General features: G+C 33.7%; 1 protein-coding gene across 1 annotated transcript in view; it reads right to left on the bottom strand.

The window, feature by feature from the left end:
- Positions 1-3,653: 3,653 nt before the first annotated feature.
- The window catches only part of LOC127856350 (peroxidase-like), a 31,017-nt gene continuing 10,291 nt past the window's right edge, over positions 3,654-24,379 (bottom strand). Inside the window, exons 6-18 of the mRNA XM_052392491.1 lie at positions 23,354-23,533; positions 22,946-22,994; positions 15,898-16,004; positions 14,510-14,611; positions 13,890-13,994; positions 11,404-11,564; positions 10,752-10,903; positions 10,089-10,268; positions 9,377-9,516; positions 5,889-5,973; positions 5,325-5,494; positions 4,184-4,283; positions 3,654-3,861 (exon numbers count right to left, since the gene is read on the bottom strand). Coding sequence (XP_052248451.1) covers positions 3,729-3,861; positions 4,184-4,283; positions 5,325-5,494; positions 5,889-5,973; positions 9,377-9,516; positions 10,089-10,268; positions 10,752-10,903; positions 11,404-11,564; positions 13,890-13,994; positions 14,510-14,611; positions 15,898-16,004; positions 22,946-22,994; positions 23,354-23,533 — 1,664 coding nt within the window. The 3' untranslated portion in view covers positions 3,654-3,728. The remainder of the gene's footprint in view (positions 3,862-4,183; positions 4,284-5,324; positions 5,495-5,888; positions 5,974-9,376; positions 9,517-10,088; positions 10,269-10,751; positions 10,904-11,403; positions 11,565-13,889; positions 13,995-14,509; positions 14,612-15,897; positions 16,005-22,945; positions 22,995-23,353; positions 23,534-24,379) is intronic.

A 24,379-nucleotide genomic window follows, 5' to 3' on the forward strand; every position in this document is an offset into this window, starting at 1 on the left:
AAGCGGAAAGTGTCGTCCCTGATTAGCCTGTCAGAAGCGAAAAGTGTCGTCCCTGATAACATTCATTAAAAGCGAAAAGTGTCGTCCCTGATTAGCCTGTCAGAAGTAGAACGTGTCGTCCCTGATAACATTCATTAAAAGCTAAAAGTGTCGTCCCTGATTAGCCTGTCAGAAGCGGAAAGTGTCGTTCCTGATAACATTCATTAAAAGCGGAAAGTGTCGTTCCTGATTAGCCTGTCAGAAGCGACACTTTACGCACATGCATTAAACTGCGTTTTTCAAGAGCGATGCATAAATATACTACCGACAAATAAGCATCAACTTTTCAAATATTTTTGCGAAGATTGTAATTTTTGAATAGTTATGATTTCAAAATTTCAATGATTATACATGCCAATATTGCTTAAACAGGTTACATAACATTAAAAATGCATGTATGGATATAATTCATTTTATTCAAAATAAATTGGGCATAACTTTCAAAGTATTTATACCTGAAAGCCTGAAAAAGCATATACTTTCTTATTTAAAATCAATGCATCACCAACGAAGTTTACATAATTTAAATCATGTTGAAGTATGCTTTATGCAGTCAAAAAATATTTAATGAAAAATAAATGACAATGTTAATTTGTAATAACACCACGAAACGCATGTGTTGCAGTGAAGTAGTATATATGGTTTCCGCCTAGTGATCGGGAGATCACGGTTTCGATCCCCACTGTGGGAGCGTTTTTTCAGATTTCCCGCATAGATACCAATTACTGGTTCTAGTTCCAGGAAACGGACTCGAGAGCGTTTACAATAGGCTCCCTATACAATCGAGCTAAACTAAATAGGTTTAAGCTAAATGCATTATGTATATATACGTATCATCTAATGCATTACCCTACGCGGGATAACGGAGGTAAAAGGTAACGTCAGGTGCACATTTGGTTAATGGTATAGTGCTATCAATGTTGCTGAATTCTTTCTTGAAAAAGTTATGTTGAAAAAAAAATAACTAAACAAATATGATGCCTACAAATATGAACTTGAGCGTAAATAGAATAATTGAAAAAATATATAACATGTTATATATACGCATAGGCCCTAAGCATATTATTTGAATGCTTATGACTGTTTTAATGTTTGAATGATGCAGTTTAAATTCCAAACTCAAATTTCATACCTTAACATATAACTATTTTATTTTCATCCAAGCATTTTATTTTAGACTCAAACAGACAATGGCTGTGCTTTACTTTTCTGCTTCATACTGATTATAATTAAAGGCATGTATTATGTCTTGGTATCCGTAATCAATAATTGGCATCATCAGTTATTGATACCACAACTAACTCCGTGCCAAGGCATTATTACTGCGTCCCGACATACTCTGAAATATTGATGACTGCTGATTACCAGCTGCTGAACATTGACTGCCTGGCGCCGTTCATTCCTCATAAACACTATCGATTTGTATATACCTATGTCACACGGGTTGTACATAAAATACATGCATACACTATTTATTATAATGTTTAGTGCATATGTTATTTAATAGTAATAATAATAACTCTCAAGTATTTTGTATCACGTGGGATAAGTTTCTGCTTATATTTGTTAAATGATTTTAACCATCAATCTGGTTTATGACATATATTCTAGTGCTACGCAAGAAATTCTAAAAACAAAAAAAATCGATTGTAAATTAATTGTTAATGAAAGGGAATTTCATGGTAGTCAGTTCAAGTTATGTTTCTTTTCCTAAAATATTAGCATATTAATTGTTAACGATGTTTTGCACTTGTGCAGTAAAGGCGAAAATTGATTTCAAGACATAACTGAATGTTTGTTGTTATAAGTATAGCTTGTTGTTGATACTGCAACAATCCTTTTCATGCACTGTTTTCAAATAGTTATGAGAGTTAATAAGTTTGTATTTTAGAATTGCCCATAAGCCTCGTGTTCTATCGGTTTTTGCTTAATATGACATAATATACTCCGTATGTAATAAACGATTGTTATCTTTTATCCTGATATTGATTGGTTCTATTTGTTTTATTCGACTTATTTCTTCCAATATGTTTGTTGTCTACAATACATGGCACCACATAATATATTTAATAATGTATAGAATCATATTATGCCGTTTGAAATATTAATACGATATCATACGCAGATATTCTCACTTTGAATTTATTAAATTTGATTATATAAAACGTTTTGTGAATAAACGAATGCATCACATCAAACAAGGATTTGAAATCAATCAGACACAATTGATAGTTACCGCTATCAAAAAATAGAAATTATGCGGAATTCAGTTTCCTTATTTAAAAGGAATGCTTAAACTCTACGATCCGAATAATGTCAACATTTCTTCTTTCAACGAATCTTGCATTCAGGGAGATTCCATGTATGCAACGGTACAGCAAACATTTACAATAAGATACCCACATCATATATGTATAATTCATTGTGAATCAATACTGACAGCGATGAAGATTTCTTCTGTTGGAAAAGTTTGACTTTTTATATGGGCCGTGCTCTGCGAAAAAGAGGTTCAACGAATGTGCGTAAAGTGTCGTCCCAGATTAGCATGTGCAGTCCGCACAGGCTTATCAGGGACAACTGTTTCCGCTTTTATGATATGTTTCGTTTCTTCTTAACAAAAATCAATTTTAGTCGGAAAGTGTCGTATCTGATAAGCCTGTGAGTACTGCATAGGCTAATCTGGGACGACACTTTACGCACATGCATTAAACTCCTTTTTCACTGAACGTAGCCCATATTGATAATAGTCTGACCAATCGGACCAGTTACCTTTCAAATAAAACCCACCTACATGGATAATAATTTTAACATAAAAGGTATTGATTTATTGATACCGAGCCGGGAATTGAAAATGTTAAGCTGTTTCTTCAAAATACTAGCAGTATTTCCACCGCCAAAGGTTGTGTAATGCTTCACACAGGTAATGCTAGTGTTATTGTATACTTAAAAAGGATGTGCATTTTAATTATGAGCTAGGTTCCATTGATCAAGCATATGCATTTCGCGTTAGTTTAAAAAAAATTAGATCCCATAGTTAAACGTGGTACGTATTCGCACCGTTACTCCTAGTGCACACTTCCCGGTGTAACTTTTAATCCCGGTACACACCATAAAGCGATAGTAGTTAGCAATAAAATTAAAACAGGTACATCAATCAAGCTAATTCGGTAATAGAGTATTTTGCCAAGTATAAATCTCAACGAAGAGTTGTCATTCCTTCTCTCACATACAATCTGGTTCCAGTCAAATCTTTGCGCTGAGGTTGGCCAAGTATAGCACATTGGTTAATCAGCAGCCATACCAGTTAAAGGCTAGAACCAGTAATCATACACAAGTTATCATATATAAACGTTTGCAGAACGGAGACACCTGCCGACAAATAGCTATTAACATACACTATAATAAATAGCGTACGTACATGGAATTTGAGTGTGTAACTTAAATTTTATTACGTTTCGTTAAGCTTAAAACCGAAATCGCCTTGTGGTAATCGAAAATTAATAAAAACAATTAAAAAACTATTACTTCCTGTGTTTATGTTTATATTTACAATAATATGAACAGTATGGATGAAACTTGTATAGTATTTAAGAAACACAAAAAAACAAAGCTGATGTGTTTGTGCGACATATTTTTTATGTAATAAATACAAAAATGTATCCATAAATTATATTTATGCTTGACGTATTTCATCCAAACAACGGTTCCTTTGGACAGTGTTTCGCAAAGCTGGGGCGGCCGTCGGCCAGCGGGAATTCGCACGCTTTCCATTTTGAGAGGTCAATGCCAGGTATGTTGCTGCAGTCGATTCTTTGATTGTCCCTAAACACGATTTGTTTTAAATTAAACAACAATCTTTTATATTCGTTTTTCACAATTGAATAAAGATACAAAGTAGCCGTAGCCGTTGTTTAATGACATTAACAAACACTTTATATCAATATACAATTATAACGATACTATTTATAATTCTACTACTTCTACTAACAATAATAATAATAATAATAATAATAATAATAATAATAATAATAATAATAATAATAAAATAATATATTTATAATCATAATATGTGTAATAATAATAATAATTATTAGTAATATTATTTAATAAATGTTCGCACATAAAGGTTAGGTTTTCGCCTTACCCAGTTGGCACCCGGAATACGTTTGGCTGAAGTTTTGTGATGTTATAATTGTCGCAAAGGACTTTAGCCAATGAAACTTTTCGCACTTCATGTAGTTGATCTGTGAATGTAAAGCATTTTCGATATGGAGTATAAGATCATAGAAGGGAATAAGGCATACATACCTACCATCATACAGTAAATATATATTATATTCGGCACAGTGTGGAACACATAACATATATGTATTATATCCCTCTCGATGACATAAAGCAGTCGCAATTACCATATATGCCTCTTTTGGTTTGTGTATCCGTCTCGTTGTTTGGATATCCGTGCGTAAAATGCGAGTGTGTATCCTAATGTCAGTTCAAACATATATGTCTCAGTAATAACTGAGACATACATATTGATGTATTTTTCTAATTCTGCTGGACAACAGTGAACTCTTCTCTTTTTTTATAGTCTGGGTTCATTTAAAAGTTAAGCTTTGCCATAATCATATCAAACCTTTATGTCACAGCCATATTAATATCATTAACATAATTATTTGACGGGTTGCCGGTTGTAATACCCATCTACTTACCCTAAGTGAAAAAGGTTAAATTGGCAATACACAGTTGATCTGGACTTTTTACTTGTCATTCATCAGACAATTTAAAAATAACTTACCACTTATGACAACAATAATAGAAAGTGTGTCACGTTTAACACAAATCCTCGTACTTCAAAGGTCAAAGTCATACGTAAAGGTCACATATCAAATTGGGCAAAAATAAAGCTTCTCTGGGCAGTAAGTTTGTTATTGATCGTGCAATTGTTAAAATACTTATCGTAAACGCTGACATTTAGCAGACGATATGTCGCGTCTATCAAAAATTAGATAAAAAGTCAAATTTGTCTATACAACAGCTTGTTTTTAACATGAGTGGAGGTTCGAAACAAACGTGGAATGTTTGAACATCTGTTTTTGATTAACCTGATATTGATTTAATTGGGTACCTATTTTTACACATATGTGTATTTGAAAAATATGTCCTTAAGAGTACAAGTATTAATGATTACTTTGTTTTGTATTGACAAATAACAATTGTCATATGCGCTGTACAACACATTCACATACATTCCATTAAAAAAAACGCAAAGCCATAGTCATGTTTACCTTTAGTAAACCTGTTGTACTCAAAATGGAGTTCGTGCCAGTATCTGTCGCCTCGCATTAGCCTCCGGAACTGACGGCCCAGTAAACATGCGAACGTGGGACCCACTGCGCTCTGCGGAAGTAACGTCTCCGTCATAGCGCCCGGGAAAAGATCAATGTCATCAACGTGCCTGCACGAAACGAGACAGAGTTTAGTTATACGTCCAGCCGTTTTCGCACTAGCCATAATTAGTTAAATAATCGCTTTCATTATTGTTTTATATATTGGACAAAGAAAACTTCCCGCTTGTGCATGATTAAGTCACGTTTAATGACTGATTAATATTATATACATTCGATAATAACAAGAAGTCCTATATTATCCATAAATCATATTGTAGTTTTCTTATCTGTCATATTTTCTTTGTAAATATTTAGTTGCTTACTATTATAATTACTGTTATCTTGAAAAAGATTCTGAACGACTTACGCCTGCATAATACTTCAATTCAAATCACGCAAAAAAATGGACAAGCACAAAACTAAACTGAAAACAAAATGTTCACGTTTTTCCCATGTGCATACCTGTATGCTTTCTGTAATTTCTGAGTTTGTTCTGCTGTGTGATCCGGAAGAGTAAACAGGCCGTCATCAGTCATGTCAGCTTTTGCTACAAACATATATGGTTGCAATACTTAACACACATATGTTTACAAATAGCGGAAAGTTGTCGACGTAACTGTCTTAGATTGGATTATAGCCTACTTCTCTTCCGATAATTATGTGCAGAGTGATCATTAACTTTAAGAAGAATTGAAAAAGGAATGCAAACCAAGAACAAAAGATTACTGTATAACAATACACATTAGAGATTAAAATGAACATAGTTGTTTACATTAACAACTTAATTACAAAATAATGCTAAAATAAACGTCATTACATTTTATATACCATCAACTTGCCAATAGAGATTCGCATTTAAAAAAAGTTAAATATTTCCATTAGAATTTTGTCCTTTTGGCTTTTGTGTATAAATGACAAGAGGTAAAAAAAAAAGCTATTGTATCATTTTTTCTGTATTATTATTTAGCCGCAGTACACTTCTGATTTTTTGCAAAAATGACCAATGAAAGTACGACAATGAAAAAATATCATATGATCACAATTACTGTAAAATAAACAGTTTATAACGTTGTCATTTAACCATATTTCAGATTTAAAAAAGTTTCATTGAAAATAAATGAACATTATCTATAATAAAATATGTACACAAATGCACTCACTATCGCCAATAAAGGATCACTGTTTACAGCATTATCAGATCGACAGTTGGAGCATCTTTTCACAAATTTGTAAAATTGTACATTTATCCAAGGGACACACTATGCAACAATTGTTTTTTATTTGATTATATTTTTTCATGAAATACACGATAGTGAAACCCTATTGGTGTGACCCCCTGTTGGCAAGTTGACTGTGTTTTCTAGTACTTCATATATTTATGAACAATTTTTATGATTGCAAGATATAATCAGTATTTAATAATTATTCACAGAAAAAAACTACTACGTCATTTTGACGATTATTTCAATGATACAAATCACGTGTTCGGAATTCGTTTTCTATGTAACGATATGTCTGAGCATAATGTCTTCCTAGTACTGTTTGACAATTGGCCTTGCTATAAAATTAGGGCAACGTGCAACGATACAGTCTTTCTATTGCTTGTAAAAATGAAGTTTACGTATGTTTATATGTTTAAATGTGTAATTTGTAAAAGTGTAAAAGTGTAGTAATGTCATCAAAAGCATCTAGGATGAATTCACGAGTTTCAATAGGAATTATACATATAAAATAATGCTTAACAAGCAGTATACATTTTGTTCGCAATCTTTACAGTAACCATAACTCTGACAGTTCTTACCCAGAGCTCGATAGACGCATATAATTGGAAGAAAGTGTCATGGTCACGAAATGATTTGGTAATAATAAGGCGTGTTCTTCGGACTACGAATATTTTAAAGAAAATGTCCATGTAATAGGTAACGCATTGGAACTGTTATTTAATGTTATTCTCAAGTCCGGGAAATTCCCACATAGCTGGAGAACGGGTCTGATTATTCTCCCATATAAAAAGGAGATCCGTCTATACCAAATAATTAACGAGGTATAACCCTCGTGAGTTGTTTTGCAAAGTTATTCAATAATATACTAAACGAGTACTTAGAAAATGGACTACTACAAATGGAATTTAAAAAGAGGCACAGTTCGGTTTCAACCCGCGCTATAGTACAGTAGACGCAATATTTGCCCTTGAATCATTGATTGAAATACATATAAACAATAAACAAAAACTATTTTGCTGTTTTGTCGATTATTTGAAGGCACGATATGACTTAACGGATCGTATGCATCTCTGGTTTAAGTTCATTCAGTCTGGTATCAATGGTAAATTGTTGTCCGTTTATCTTTGTATAATCAGATTAAATTTGGTGTTTTACTAAGATAGTAATAGTATTTCTGTTTCTTTTAATCCAACATCGCTTTATTACAAGGTGAGATGTGTTCGCCGATAATGTTTTCGTAATTTTTTAAATGATATTGAGTTTCAATTACAAGCTGATATAAATGCTGGCATAACTATCGATTAATAATCAATCTATCTTCTATAATTCGCCGACGACGCAGTATTAATCTCTGAATCCGCTCATGGATTACAATCTTCCCTGAACAATTTGCTTGAGTATTGCACGAAATGGAATATAACTGTCAATGTCGACAATACAAAAACTGTTATCTTTCACAAAGACTGATTAAAAAGGGATATAACTGGGTTAATAACAACAGTTCTCTTGAAATCGTGAAGAATTTATATTATCTAGGAATATGTCAAGCAGCGGAGTATTGATACATGCCACAAATATTTTATCAGCCAAAGCGCTTAGGGCGATGAATTCAATATTTACAAATTCTTTATTCTTAACATCATGTTTAAAATAATATGCTTTGTATGCCGAAGTTGGTAGATACCAGATGTATATTTGTCGATATTTACGAAAAATCGTCCAATTGTATTTTAAGCGATAGTACACGTAGACAATGTACTGAAGCATGTGATAGACCTCATAACAAGTTATGGGCTTCAAACGTTCGAAAACCTTTGCAAGAGTAAGGTTTAAATGACGTGTGGATATATCCAGAATCTGTTAATGTTCACATCTTTATTGTAATGTTTCGCAATAAATTACAGGATTTGTTCATTTCAACATGGCAAACTGACGTAACGACACTTCATCACTATTTCTTTACAAGGCATTGAAACCGATTTTTGAAAGATCAATTTACCTGGACAAAATTTACAATTCTAAAGTTAGAAACATAATAGCAACATTACGATTATCTTATCATGTGCTATTTATAGAAACTGGTAGACACCAATACATTCCAAGAGATGCATGTATTTGTAAATTGTGTACACTTAATGTAATTGAAGATGTATACCATTTGGTTTGTTATGTCCTTTGTATGATAATTTAAGACATGCACTTATACCTGAAGTTTACAGAAGAAGACCAAATATGTTTTAATGTTCACAATTATTGAATGAGACCTGAAAATCTATACTGATATGTCTTGCTTATTTCTGTATTAAAGCATTTAAACTTTGGGTCGAAAATATATAGCGAATATTCTTCCACAGAATTGAAATTTTGTATATTGTGTTATCTAACTGCATATTTTGTTCTCAAACAATTACGGATTTTTAACATCCACTTAACTTTGTTAAAAATAATAAAGAGCCTATATATTGCATTCTCACAAAAATCATATATTAGAAAAAATGCTAGTAAAAAATTGCCAATCGTTTTTAACGACATTTACTTGTTGTTACTAACTGCGAAGACCATTTATTAAAGACGTGCCTCTGTACCACTTGTAATGAAATACATTAAATCATAGACAGATTGTAGGAACTTTCATTCAAACAATTTAATAAAAATGTACATGAAAAGAATAAATAGGCATATTAATTTAGGTCATATTTAAAATGTTCGATGCTTATTTCCACGTACCTAAGCCACAATGTACTCGCCAATGGTTGTAGGCCGGTGTACCATGTTCACGTGATCTTTGAATGTTAATGGCCGGCAGATCTAAGCTATTATTCTTCTTATCCAGAAAAAGCATGTCTCTTGTCCCGTGTTCAAATAGACTGGAAAGTGAAGTGATTGTAGTTAAAAGCATTGTGTTTGTATATTTGTCGACTTGTTTGAGGATATATTTGCCCATTGAATCACTCAGAAATGCCACAACACGATTCGTATACAATCAATGCTTTGTTTGCATTATAAATAGAACTGATACTAAAACACATAATGGTGCTGTTGTTTTATCCGAAGATTAATTAAATGTAACGTGCTGTCAAATTAGTATTATGTAAAAATGAAGCATCATTTTAAATGTAATGTACACCGCTGCCTCAGAATTATAGGAGTTCTCTTTAAAAAATCCTATATATAATTCTGGCAATTTACACATTTCTTAAATATAATTTAATCGTGCAGTACAATACACTTACATAGTACAAAACAGAATATTGTGTTTGTTAAATGGCTGTCAACATAATAAACATTTTTTGGTTTCAAATGTCTCGTCATTGCCTAGCACAGATACATTCAAACACATACAACTCAATAGAATTTATTAATGTTCGACCTGCGTTCAAGCAACTGAAGGTCCATAGTATTGAACAAAATACAATAAATAAATAATCGATGTAAAAACCTGTCAGCTAACGGTTGAGGATCTGTAGACAGCCACCTCGCAATGCCGTCTAAAGCATGGCCGTGCTCATATATGACCATATGAGGCTTGTGGTAGGTCTTCCAGATAGGCTTCTTTTCGAGGAAGTTGAAGTTTTCGTCCATCGTAGCTTGATAATCCGCAATCTGAGAGTGTCCAAACCTACAGGCATAAAGGCATACAACACAATACAAAAATGTAGCTTCTTTTTACGATACATATCTTCGAAGGCGAAATATTTGTTTTAATGGGATATGCAAAAGTTGTATTTTAAAAATAAATTAGTGAATAAACAACAAACTTCGCAACCTTGCCCTAATTAAATTAGACATAATGATTTTTTGGTCGAAATTCTGAATATCTAATGATTATATGATAAGTTTATAAATACTTTCCGAGTTATTATCGCACCAAAATATGTCAAAATGCATATAATTACTAGATCTTTACGAATTTAAAGCCAGCCAATAAATAAGAATATAGGCGAATTTAATAATTGATGCGATTTTTTTATCAAATGCTTATACTGCGATACTCATTGAGTTAGGTCATGTTGATTTGTATATGTTGTATATGATTTGCGAACAGATGTAATAAATAGATGACGAGTTTCGCAAATGTATCATTTATTCATGACTATGTTACCTGAAAGCAGCTACTGCAAACTCGTTTGTGACCGATGGGTTCAGTTTTGGATGGTAGGTATTTGCATAGCGTGTCGAATGCAGGTTCAGGCGGTATTTTTTCATTGTTTCCTCATTTAATATCGACGGAAGGTATTCCTTGTATGTTATGACCTGTTACATAAGATAAGTAACGTTTAGATTGTGCGAAATTCGTTCAATGTACATCAATAGTATTTTCAACTTAAACTACCTAAGTGACAGTGTTGATACAATACGTCACTTAGTAATATAGAAAACAACAAAACTCGTTAAGCGTTCTTAAAATGAAACTCTTAGTTCAGAGGGGCGATTTAACATGCATTAAAAACTTGTAGATGTTTTCAAGATGATAAAGTTTTGTTTTAGAAACGGTCCAAATCACTTACACAGATAAGTAATTAATTTGCGTCTGATTTCAACTTTCCTTCACATGAGAATAAGTGTATTGGTCGTTACTTTACATGTATATTTGCCGCGTTGAGTATTTTTTTGCGAACGATCAGTTAGGACCTTGTTGATTGACGGTTAGCCAAGATTTTCACAAAATGTCAAAGTAATTTGCCTCTCAAAGACACTGAAATATTCATAAGACAATAAGATCTGTAGTCCTCGAGCGTTACAAATTACTCTACTTGTTCTATGGCGGCGATAATTCGACGTGTTTGCTGATAGATGGCATCGTCATCCCAGTGAGGATTGATGGCAGAGAGCGCCTTGGCAATGCGGTTGTGCTCGCGGAGCAGGGTGGTGTGACTCCAGCCCAGGCTTGGAACCACGTTCACCCGGATATCGCCTGAGTAAATACGAACATTTGTATATGAGCCGCGCTCTGTGAAAAGGGGTTTACTGCATGTGCGTAAAGTGTACAGTTCGCACAGGCTAATCAGGGACGACACTTTCCGCTTGTATATTTTTCATTTAAAGAAAGTCTCTTCTTAGCACAAATCTAGTTTAGGCGGAAACTGTCGTCACTGGTTAGCCTGATCGGACTGCACAGGCTATTTTTGGACGACACTTTACGCACATGCATTAAACCTTCTATTCACAGAGCACTGCTCATATAAATGATATTAGTACTTATAAGCTTTTTTTTATCAACTCTTTCTATTGTGTTATATATCGAGTTACAAATATGTTTCGCCAAACAACGTTGACGTCACTTTTGGTGTTTATTGTAATGTTACTGCTGATGGTTTAGGCTACCAAAAAAACCACAATTTTCGTCCAAAAAAAATTGAAATAATGAACCCGATTTATAATACATGTAACATGGGAAAATACTATCATGATTTTGAAATGTTAAGTACTCTTTCATCATATTGTTACACATATTGTTACAATGAAATTAATTTTAAACAACAAAAACAGACAAACATAATATTAAAAATATTCAACAAAATTTGCATTAATCACATGTAATCTACAAGAATCAGATACTACTTGCGAGTAGAATTTTGTTTCACGTCTATTTAAAGTATACAATTTACAAAACACTCTTAAAGTATGTCGAAAATATTATTAATGCCTTTAAGTTATCTCCACAGAACATCTGCAAAAACAAATATTATTGTTTTATTGTTTTATGTAAACAAAACCACGTGTAGACGTTTCCTAACAAAACACGTATTCAAACCAATATAGCCCTCTTATTTTTTAAAAAGCACTTTGTTGAAATTTCGACTCAGAATAATTCAAAACATAAAAAAATCCTGTAAATTTAATTAGAGTTAATCAACAAAAAACTTAAATGAAAAACATAACTACAAAAGTAAAATTCTCAAAATAGTTAAGTGATAACAATGTGAAGTAAAACGCATAAAATTACTTGCCTTAATGACTGAGCGGCCTGCAACATGCCGGTTGCGCTCTTGACTATTCATACGAGAAATAGTGTACCCGGTAGGGAGACAAATAGCAGCCGTACTGTCCGCCCATTAGTCCGTATGTCTGTCAGTCAGTCCATACGGAATCCGTTTCCGGATTTTTTTCACAAACGGTTTAAGATTTTTTGGTATGTGAGTCTACCCGCATGACTTTCAGATCAAGTTCCAGTTTCGGTCAGGTACATAGATTTTTGCGAAGTAACAAGCCTCTAAAATAACAGGTTTTTTTCATACACGCTTGCAGATATTGGCCTTATGTTTGGTTTGTAAGTCTACTGACATTACTATCAGATCAAGTTTGAGTTTCTTAACGGTCTATTGATTTTTGACGAAAGTATGGGCCTTGGACTAAAAAAAGTCGTTTTAAAGTAAAACTTGTTAAAATTGTTATCCTAAACCTTTCACATAATGACCTGATTTTTGGTTTATGAGTATATAAATACATAACATACAGATCACGTTCGATTACCATTCCGATCCATTGATTTTTGACGAAGTTATGGGCCTTTCACTTTTGTATACAATTTTCCTCTAAAATATAACTTTTCCGGAATGTTTCTGAAACGCTATTAGATAATGACCTTGTTTTTGGTGTATGTGAGCCTAACTACTTGATATACACATCAAGTTTAAGTTTGTTTGCGGTCCTTTGAATTTTGACGAAGTACAGGGCCTTAGACTTAACATTTTTCTAAAAATTAGTTGCTGTGTGTCTTCAAAGCGCTGAAGGGGACCGAAAAACAGCTTTTGTTGCAATTAATTTTATGATATCCTGGTTTAAAAATCCACCTAGACGATAAAATTGAAAGTAAATTAGAAATATATCGCTTACCACTATTTGCATATGCGCACAGATCTAACAATACCTTTCCCTGGTGCTAAAGCGTCCGATCGTGACGGTGTTGCATTAGAAAGTCTCCAAGTGTATATATCAGAGATTGATAACTAGCGTTTATGGCTAGATAATGTATTTTATACTACGACATAAACATACCGGCTTTCATGCAGTAGTTTCCATCGTGTTCAAGAACACATTTGTCAGGGGCAAACATACCGGCTTTCATGCAGTAGTTTCCATCGTGTTCAATGACACATTTGTCTAAGGGCGTACATACCGGCTTTCATGCAGTAGTTTCCATCGTGTTCAATGACACATTTGTCTGGGGCGTACATACCGACTTTCATGCAGTAGTTTCCATCGTGTTCAAGGACACATTTGTCTGGGGCGTACATACCGGCTTTCATGCAGTAGTCTCCATCGTGTTCAATGACACATTTGTCTGGGGCGTTCTTAGGAAGCATCTTACCAGCGGGAAAGTCATCAAGGGTCCTCATCAAGCCTTCAATTCACATTGAATAAGCAATAAAACATTCAATTCTCATTGAATAAGAAATTAAACATTCAATTAACATTGAATAAGAAATAAAACCTTAAAATTACATTGAATAAGAAATAAAACCTTCAATTTACATTAAGTAAGAAATAAAACCTTCAATTCACATTGAAAAAGAAATAAAACGCCGATGATGGAATAGAGATTTGGGTAAATATATATTGCAATAAAAATTACACGTGGTTGACGTTTATTTTTACATTACATAATACACATGTCATTTACCATTTTAACTATTGATTAATTTGGTAAAATATCGTATATGTGTTTAATCAGCGTGTTAAAAAAAATCAAAAACTAGAACCCATTTTAACAAAATCAAGAAACTGGTAACATCAAATTTACATTAAAAATCTAATTGGAATCTGAGATTTTAGATGAAATGTACTAACCGACATTCAATCTTTAAACATGATGACATTTACAGAATGGCAGTATTTTGTTTTAAAAACTGTACCTACCCGATTTCATTGTTCTCAGGTCCATTGCCGCTTTGTATGTGGACCCATACAGGGCAGATCCGTCAATAAATGAGGTCACTTGGTTTATTTGTTCTCGGATACCTGTTGGGAGAGATATTATATGCTTTTCGGTGGAATATAACATTTTCTTGGCCAATATTTTTAATTGCAGTGAAAATCTTTATAACAAATGAAATACTGTTCCATCACAAACATCGGTCTTCCAGTGCAAGCTAACTGTCTCTGTAAAATACAATGCATATTTTCATCGTATTTGCTATGCATAAATACAATGCAAATATGCATTGTATTTAGGAGACTTGAGACTTAAAGAGTTAAAAAGTTCTTGAGACATAATATCGACGACAAATTGTGTATTTGTCAACTCTCATCTACCCATATAGGTTTCACTTAACTCATACAAATCTAAAAAAACGTATTTATCAACAGCGTCGGACAAATTTTGACAATATGTACCGGTAATCTTACCATACTAACCAAGCTCACCATAACAGAATAAAGGTCGCCGTGTCGTAGTAGATATGGTGTGTGCCTAGCGACCGGGAGGTCAGGGGCTCGAAAACCTTAGTGAGCGTTTATTGGATCATCCCAAAAGACACCAAGTACTAGTTCTACCCAGGAAACGAACTCGAATGCGTTTCAAGATGCCGTAGGCTTTCTATGCAATCGAGCAAAATTGAACTGGTCTTAATTAGATTTAATTAACCACGCCATTTGATGACGCCATATGAGACCAACGTACGAAGTGTTTTTTTCGTGTAATATTTTAATTTAAGGAACTAATCCATTTACAACTTTGTTGCTCTCTGTGAAGAATTTAATGAATATTTTCACTCATAGACACCGAAATACAAGTACTATTCGTCTGAATCTTAAATTTGCATAAGACTCTTTAAGCGTTAAACTGCAGTTTTATGCTGGAATAATTAAGCAATAACGTCAAAAACTACGTGATTTCACAGTTAAACAATTTAAAACTTAAGATATTTTTTTCACCAACGGAAACAGTAAACGTTTATTTAACTCTCTGATAAGCCCCTATAACACACAGAGAAGCTTTAAGTAAATAGAATCTAATTTTATAAAACTGTTCTGGTAACTTATTTCGAAGACAACAATTTAATAGCGGCATCGTTAGTGGTATTAAGGTCAAATGAAAACATATTCTTGAAAAAAAAATATATTTTTTTCAGATACAGCTTTCTTCTGTTGACGTGGATTACGGGGATTTCAGTCGTGGTTGAGTACTAAGGATGACCTACATATCATAGTGGTGACCATGCAATTAGTGTTTGGTTTCAGGTTTACAGACGAGTACCTACAATGCATCCGAGAGTTGACGGGTTAATGCCATAGATCCTGCTTACCAGGATTACAGTCGACGTTGGGAACCGGGGATGACCTCACGAGATTCATACATCTTGTCTTGAAGTGGGGGTCGCCCTCCGGGATGTCGATGGGGAAACACTGCGATCTGCATCAAAGGCAATTAGGCGCATCCACATTTTAACATTCTAACACGACACTGATGTGTGTGCTATAGAGGCAGGGCAGAATTATTGTTATTGTTGTAGTAGGCGAAAGGCAATTTGCCCGCTCATCAATAAACGTTAAATTTTGTATTTATCAATTTATAACATTGTTTCGCTCTGATGCATTGGCCACTCGTGGCTAGTTAACAATGCTTATTTTCATCAACTAGAAGTAAGTCGAAATCTGGGATAATCGGGCTGAATACATGAGCGTCAAGTGCGCAGTCTTCAGGAACCACATTTTCCGGTTAAATAGAATGTTTGTTCACACGAAGTTTCTTCTAAACGAACATGTATTATATGCAGACATAATCGTATTTGTTAGCTTATGATGACTGCTAATCTGTCTGCGCAGCCTTACCTGCGACGATACTGTAAGTACATTAAGCACGTTTTTGCAGAGATCGGCTCATTATCCTATGGTCGTATCAAATGATGAGAAATGAATCTCACACATTAAGTACGTTTTTGCAGAGAGCGGCTCATTATCCTTTGTTGGTATCAAATGATGAGAAGTAAATCTCACACATTGATTCAACATTATTCAGTGCACTCATGCATCGTGAAAAAAAGATGAAAACAATGGACATTATAACATATACGGCCCGCTGCTCATAGCGCGTGGTCTTTTTAAGGCTATGGCCGATTATAGACGTCCAGCTCAGTTCTGCTGTTCGTAAGTTTTTATTTTATCCCATTTTCACCGCGACATTGACGGTATAACACGTTGTGGAATATACTTGCTTGTATTCAACACTGTGGAATATACCTGTCGCGTGCACGGACTACTTTTTAAATGACGTCATGCGATATGCGCTAAAATTAGGTCGATATTGTTTGGTTCATTGATTGAATTTTAAGGTCACCCATTAAAAGAAAATGTGCATATTTTGCAGAAAAAAATATATATGACATATTCACCAAAAGAAATGTTGAAATAAAATATAAAATTACACGATTTTTGTTTTGTTATTTTTTTATTTATATTTACTTTACCACTGAATCATTTTTCATAAGAAACAAAGTCGACAAAACTTGAGCTTCAAAATTATACGACATTATTTAGTGTAATGTGCATTGTTTATAACCAAAGCATATACTTTTGACATTTAACTTAAATATTAAGAATGTACAACAAGCCATACACATATCGCACAGTTCATAAATAATCTGCTATGTTTGCTTTCCTATTTAATTCACGTTAGGCATAGAACTGTGTAAAGTATAAGATGGTAAAAATAGCACCACACTGGAATTGGGAACGTCCCATTTTTTACACGGGTATTTTCTACTCATTTATCTGTTGTGTACTGGAATGTTTTCCATTCTTTGTGTATTTATATATTAAATTATTTTCTCGTACAATAAGTGTATTTACCATAGATAAATAAAACATTGTGCAAGTTTAAACATAATTATGTTTGTATGCAGAAATCTGCAAATGCAACCGAGTTTACCAACGGCTATTATTAGATAAACTGCTCCGGTTCATTTGAACAGCAGAAATGTAGAGTAAATGACGTAGCGTGTGACGAAGAAGAAAGTTTATCGCGTTCATAAACTCATTTGAATAAAGTGATAGAATGGCATTAGGGTCTTTATTTAACTATGCTAAAATAATTATTAATGACCCTAGATGCAAAATCGTCAATTATTTAGTTAAATGGATTATTAGATGGATTTTAAAGGATAACTAAAGGTAAGATACTAGTTCTTACGTGTTTTGATTTTTGTTTGTACTTTTGTCGTTCCCTGTTCTCGGGGAAATGATTTTAACATAGGCGCCATTGATGCATCGGATCACACACGGCATACCCATAACATTATATAAAAAACACGTTCTGCGCGTCCTTAAATTCATCGTCCGAAGTCGGAAAACGTATTGCCCTGTATATTTTGTCAAATAAAGTGTCAGTCGCTGCAATTGTCTGTTTACTCGTCAAAATTGTCAAGGTCTTCGATAGCTAAAGAAACTTCAGCGACAGCGTACAGTTTATTTAGTATTGATAGACCTGTACAAAGTCGCGCCAGTCAAAAATCATAAAAAGCGACATTTAAAGTTATGGTAGCCAGAACTAGGTCGTCGATGGTGTACATGTATGTTGACATCGACAGCATTTTGTCAGGAGCAATCGCCGCCATATTGGATTTTGATCATTTTCTTTCGAAAATAAAATAAATTATAGTAAAGTAAAATCTTCTTTTCGCGGTCGTAATGTGTTTAAATTCGCATACTGCGTAAAATAGAATATAGGCATATGGTGATATTTTTACTTGTTTTACAGTTTGTGTGTGAATTTTTTAAAGACTATTTTGCGTACCAGAACAAATACATGTATATCACTACGCATGGTTACATTTGTTAGATTTTAAGCGCTTTTATGACTGAATTAAAATTATTGTTAAGGTTATTAGATCTATTTATGTTAAATGTCACGTTGAAAAAATCAAATGGGATAAATAGAATACTAGGATTAGCGTTGAATACAGAGAAGTTTATGTTGCTCGGCTCGAACACCGAAAGCGCTCGCCAAGGCTCGCGCTTCCGGCGTTCTAAGCCTCGCAACATAAACTTCTCTGTATTCAACGCTAACCTAGTATTCTCTATGTACACAACGTACTATCGTGTTCTGTTGTAGACGTATTTCATTGTTGTAAATATATTTAGTTCATAAATATATTTATTCTGAATGATATTGAAGTAAATTATTTTTTAAAGGAAACATTGCTCTGATTGTTCAATAGTTTGACAGAGTAGATTTTAACTGTAAATAGGATTAGTAGCGTTCTTTTGTAGTAGTTGATTAGTTTTCAGTATGTAGAGACTGGGTAGAAAGGTGAACTGTTTTAACTAACATTTTAATACGTTAATTGGCTTGTCAAGCATGAGTTTATTCACTCAACCACATCCGTGTGCATGAATGACTATTTCGAATGTCATTCTTTGCATATCATTCATGCTGTCAACCTGTATGTTTATGATATTAAATCATAAATATAATATATTTAGGTAAATATGCATTTTATACATCTTTTATATTCATGTCTGTCGGTTGTATTATTGTAATTATTTTGTTTTAATAGTTGTATTTGTGTATTAATTCTGTTGGTATCTTACCGTCGGAACACATCATTTTATATATAATTGAAATGTATACTTATTATAAGAATGTCATTCTTTGCATATCATTCATGCTGTCAACCTGTATGTTTATGATATTAAATCATAAATATAATATATTTAGAAACCCAAACGTGTTGTTCGAAGAAAGAACCCTAAGCGCCCATACGGCAACACTGGCGCCCATACGGCAACACTGGCGCCCAACAACGAGTCTTCGGCAACAACAGCGTTTGGAACAGAAAAACGGAAGTAGCGGACACGTTACTACGACGAAAATCCCTGAACAGACAGGAGCCTCAGACCGGTAGCGAGGAGGGGGAGAGTCCAGGAATTTAACACAGCGATTCCTTGGAAACCGGTTTTTGATTTTTCCCGGGGAGTAGGAGTCCACATTTTTGCGCGGCATCGAGCTCGAGCACCGATGTGAGTACAACTACGTATTTCTTGTGCACAAAACTTTGACGTCAAAACCGTTAAAACGTACGTACAGGATTTCACGTTCTGCTACGCAAGGAAGGATTCACGTTCAATCAGGACGGAGAGTGATGGACACTTAAATCGTTGTGGACATTGTGTATCGTGTCATTATTGTGTTTTGCTTGTATTTTGTAAGTGTTCCGACGGAGTTCGGTGAGTGTAAATATTTTTATAATTATTGTGCAATGTACATATATCTATTTATTGTAGTTTCATTGTCGTAAATGAATGATTTGAAATACCAATCAGTTGACTTACAAAAACAACAACAACATATATAGCTAATTTAAGTTTATGTGGTCATGCATTTTGCGAATTGGTCGAGATAAATGAAACGACCTTTTGTCAGCTCATTGGTAAATTAGTGTCATATGAAGTTATTTTAAGGAAATTATAGTTCCTTCACGAGCACAAAGTTTATTGCATGGCGAAGTTAAATCTACTCACCACTTACATGACGTTAAGTAGTAGATAGGTTTGAGTAACTAGATTTATTTAGAAGCAGTAGATTTTGCCCAAGGGTTATAATAAGTATCGAGAGGTTTCAATGCGTAAATTTGTTAATTTGTCATACTTTACGTATGGTTGAATTGAAAACGCTTTGTGCGTATTTTTAAAGAGAAAACTCTCTTTATAAATACCGAAAAATAATCACTGTTTCTTTAAAAAAAAATTAACTGCATTATGTAGTTTAATGCGTGTATATGCGACTGGCGTCTTACCGGTAAATGCACGTGCTCGCGATACCGTAGCGCAAGAAGAACGCTATTTCGGCAGTGTGGTAAACACGCGATAGTAAACCAGTTGCGGGTTCGAATCGAAATAAAATCGAACTTAGTAAACACCTGGTACAAAATAAAAGAGCTTTGATTAGATATTTGTGATAGTCAGGCTGTTGGCTTAAGATAAGCCAAAAGGGAGGTAATACAGGTGTGTTGAGATAACTGTTTCGGTACGTTTGTTGGAAAAAAAGGAAAACGGCGATGTGGGCATTAAAACCGTCCACCGGAATCATCTGCTGCCGTGTTCCTTCTTACCGATACAGGAAGTACAGCGTGTTTCGTCACCTGAAGTTTCCGACGAGTCCTCCACGGACGTGGATGAACGCACAGGGAAGACGAGTTCCGACAGCAATCAGTCGGAAGATGAAACAGATACACGACGCTCCAAACGGAAGAAAATACCACGGCGCCGCAGCCAACGTCAGACCCGTCGGCCGGCGTGGTTTACATCCGGGGAGTATAAATTGTGATAGGTGTTGTTATGTATTTGCAATAATGATTAAGTACAGTGACACCATACATTTAACATGTGTGGATTTGTATTGGAAAGATACACAGCTGTTAACATTCACTTCTGAGTATTTAAATACAAATTAGTGTATTATGTTTTTATTTGTCAAATTGTCATTGTTTTCAAATTGAAAATAAACAGTTGCAAACGAAAACGTTAATATTGTGGTTGTCATTATTTTTTAACAACGATGCTTTCATAGATATTTTGATCACGAGATTAATCAAACCTCGCTTTACAAGCGATGTTTGAATTTTAATAATGTCGAGGACGACATTTTCTTAGAGAGGGGAAATGTGTTGTAGACGTATTTCATTGTTGTAAATATATTTAGTTCATAAATATATTTATTCTGAATGATATTGAAGTAAATTATTTTTTAAAGGAAACATTGCTCTGATTGTTCAATAGTTTGACAGAGTAGATTTTAACTGTAAATAGGATTAGTAGCGTTCTTTTGTAGTAGTTGATTAGTTTTCAGTATGTAGAGACTGGGTAGAAAGGTGAACTGTTTTTACTAACATTTTAATACGTTAATTGGCTTGTCAAGCATGAGTTTATTCACTCAACCACATCCGTGTGCATGAATGACTATTTCGAATGTCATTCTTTGCATATCATTCATGCTGTCAACCTGTATGTTTATGATATTAAATCATAAATATAATATATTTAGGTAAATATGCATTTTATACATCTTTTATATTCATGTCTGTCGGTTGTATTATTGTAATTATTTTGTTTTAATAGTTGTATTTGTGTATTAATTCTGTTGGTATCTTACCGTCGGAACACATCATTTTATATATAATTGAAATGTATACTTATTATAAGAATGTCATTCTTTGCATATCATTCATGCTGTCAACCTGTATGTTTATGATATTAAATCATAAATATAATATATTTAGAAACCCAAACGTGTTGTTCGAAGAAAGAACCCTAAACGCCCAAACGGCAACATTCTCTCAATACAAATATTAACGAAACAGCTTTCCGTATGTGTATTGTCATTAAAAAAAACAAACCTGTTTAAATAAGACCCTCTGGATTATCGGTGCAACGAGTCTGAAGTTGTTGTCTTTTTAGTACAGTAAAATATTAGGACAAAAGTTTAATAAACAAGCATTGCAAACTCTTAGATATGTTTCGGATTAACATTGTCATGAAACTACGCGAGTCGTTTATTTAAGTTTGTTTTATTTCCTCTTAGATCAAACCGTGTCGTCTACCTTATCTACAGTGTAACGTGTAATGGGTATTTGCATATTCCTAATGTTTGTAACTTTTAATTTATTCAATTATCCGATTTTGATTTGTGGCTTATTAACCATTGTTGGATTCTTTTCAGATGTAGAAAAAAAACGGCCCGGGGCCGATATGATCATATTCGCTCAACAGAAACGATTAACGACCCGCTCAATTTGTTTTTGCTACTATTATTAGTAACATTATGTATAATAGGTGATTAAAACGAATTGTTAAAAAAAGTACAAATGCAACCAAAGCTGCTTCAAAAGATAAACGAATGTAAATATAATAAATTTACATTTCACAAAGTAGAAATAACTTTAATTGGCACTGGAAACACTAGTTACTTTATTAAATGTCCACTGTTAAAGTCTTCAAACATAAGCTGCGTACTTGATAACACAATCGTGAATTTTGTACAATTTGGGTTGTTATTGTTAGCAACACTGGTTGTATAGTTAAGAAAACACCCATATATATGGCATATATGAATATAATAATTTGTATTCATGCATCAACCAAAGCGGTAACTTAAAGTGCGTGCCTTTTTACCTGTCTATGTAAGTAAAGATGGTTCAATATTTCATCTTATATTTGGTTGACGTAGTAATAAAAAATGGAATACATTTGTATTGAAGGAGTCTAGCAAGAATGAACACTGATGTTTCAGCTCTGACAATATTCCCCTATTTTGACGTTTGAATCTTTGGGCCAACCGTCGTATTAAAGATCACTAACCTATTGACATTTTCATCTCCACAGCATTCAATATTCGCATCCATTGCACCTAAACAGAAACAGTATGAATACATTTGTATTAGTAACGAACAGTGTATTTAGTTCATGAATATTCAATAACGCTAATCCTGAAGTTTGTTATATTGTTTGTTCTTTTAATTGCATGTATAACCTTTACGGGATACAAACATGTTAGGTCACGAATTTACCTATGTGTTCATTTCTTTATACTTTAATACGGAGGTAGTGTATTACTGTCGGTGTACATAAAGTGACAACAGAAATGTCACAACTGATAGAGCGAATTACCCCTTAAAATTCCAAAACAAAACAAATGATATTCGGTTATTCAAATATTTTATAGGAAGAAATATAAAACTTATTAAATTCTGTAACGCGTCAACCCACCTTTGAGAACCGGTGTGGACACAAACTCGTGGTCAATGAATTGGCCCCATTGCATCACCATAGAGGTGAAGTCTTTGTCGCGAGGCGACAGGCCGTCCACACTGTGAACCACGTTACTGATAAGCCTTGCGCTTGGCAGTGGGTTGCCCAGTCTGTCCTTGCGTCTAGGTTCGTCAACACCTATGTGAACAGAAATTAGATGCTTATAAATACGCATATTAATGTGCTTTATTGAACCTTTTTTTTTATTTGTCTGTCCATTTAGCAGATCCATGTAAAACATCTGAAAGCATTAACGATAATGATGTAACACAATGCAATGATTCATTCATAATGTAAGTCATTTTATTATTAATGTATTGTCAACTTAACAAATCGATAACAATAAAAAACCCAACGTATCCGTTATAAGTTATACTGAACTACTGATAACAAGCCAATTCAAAACGAAACCATGTTTCAAACAAACACGTTTCAGAGACACAATCTGGCAATCCTTAGTGATAGTATTCAAAACATTATTTCTTAGTTTTAGCTTGAATTGAATAGCCACGAATGAGTAACTTATGTTGACAATCTACATATAATAAATTTTAAAATATTTTAATATTAAAAAAATGACACTCGATTCAATCGATTGTATTCCAATTTTTTATAATAATGATAAAACGATATGTTTTATCAGGCATTACTAACAAAAAACATCTCATCAAAATACGTTTGACAATGGTAGCATTGAACATGTTTCAACATGTGTTAACCTCAGAGTCTCGATACAAATTGCCGATTTGAAAAATGCGCGCTTCTTTATTATTCATTAACGTATAAGCTATATATATTTTCGAGTGTCGTCATTAATAATAGATATTTCTCTGTGTCGACAGTGGGTGGATAAGCGGATATAAAGTGACACAAACACTCAATACAAGTATGTGGCAAACGTATTGCGTAAAGGGCGAATCAATTTGCATGAAACTACGTTTGACAAATCCTAGACAACTCTATCTATGTAGTCCTTCATCATAT

This window comes from Dreissena polymorpha, chromosome 13, assembly GCF_020536995.1.
Source record: "Dreissena polymorpha isolate Duluth1 chromosome 13, UMN_Dpol_1.0, whole genome shotgun sequence".
Classification (NCBI taxonomy): Eukaryota; Metazoa; Mollusca; class Bivalvia; order Myida; family Dreissenidae; genus Dreissena; species Dreissena polymorpha.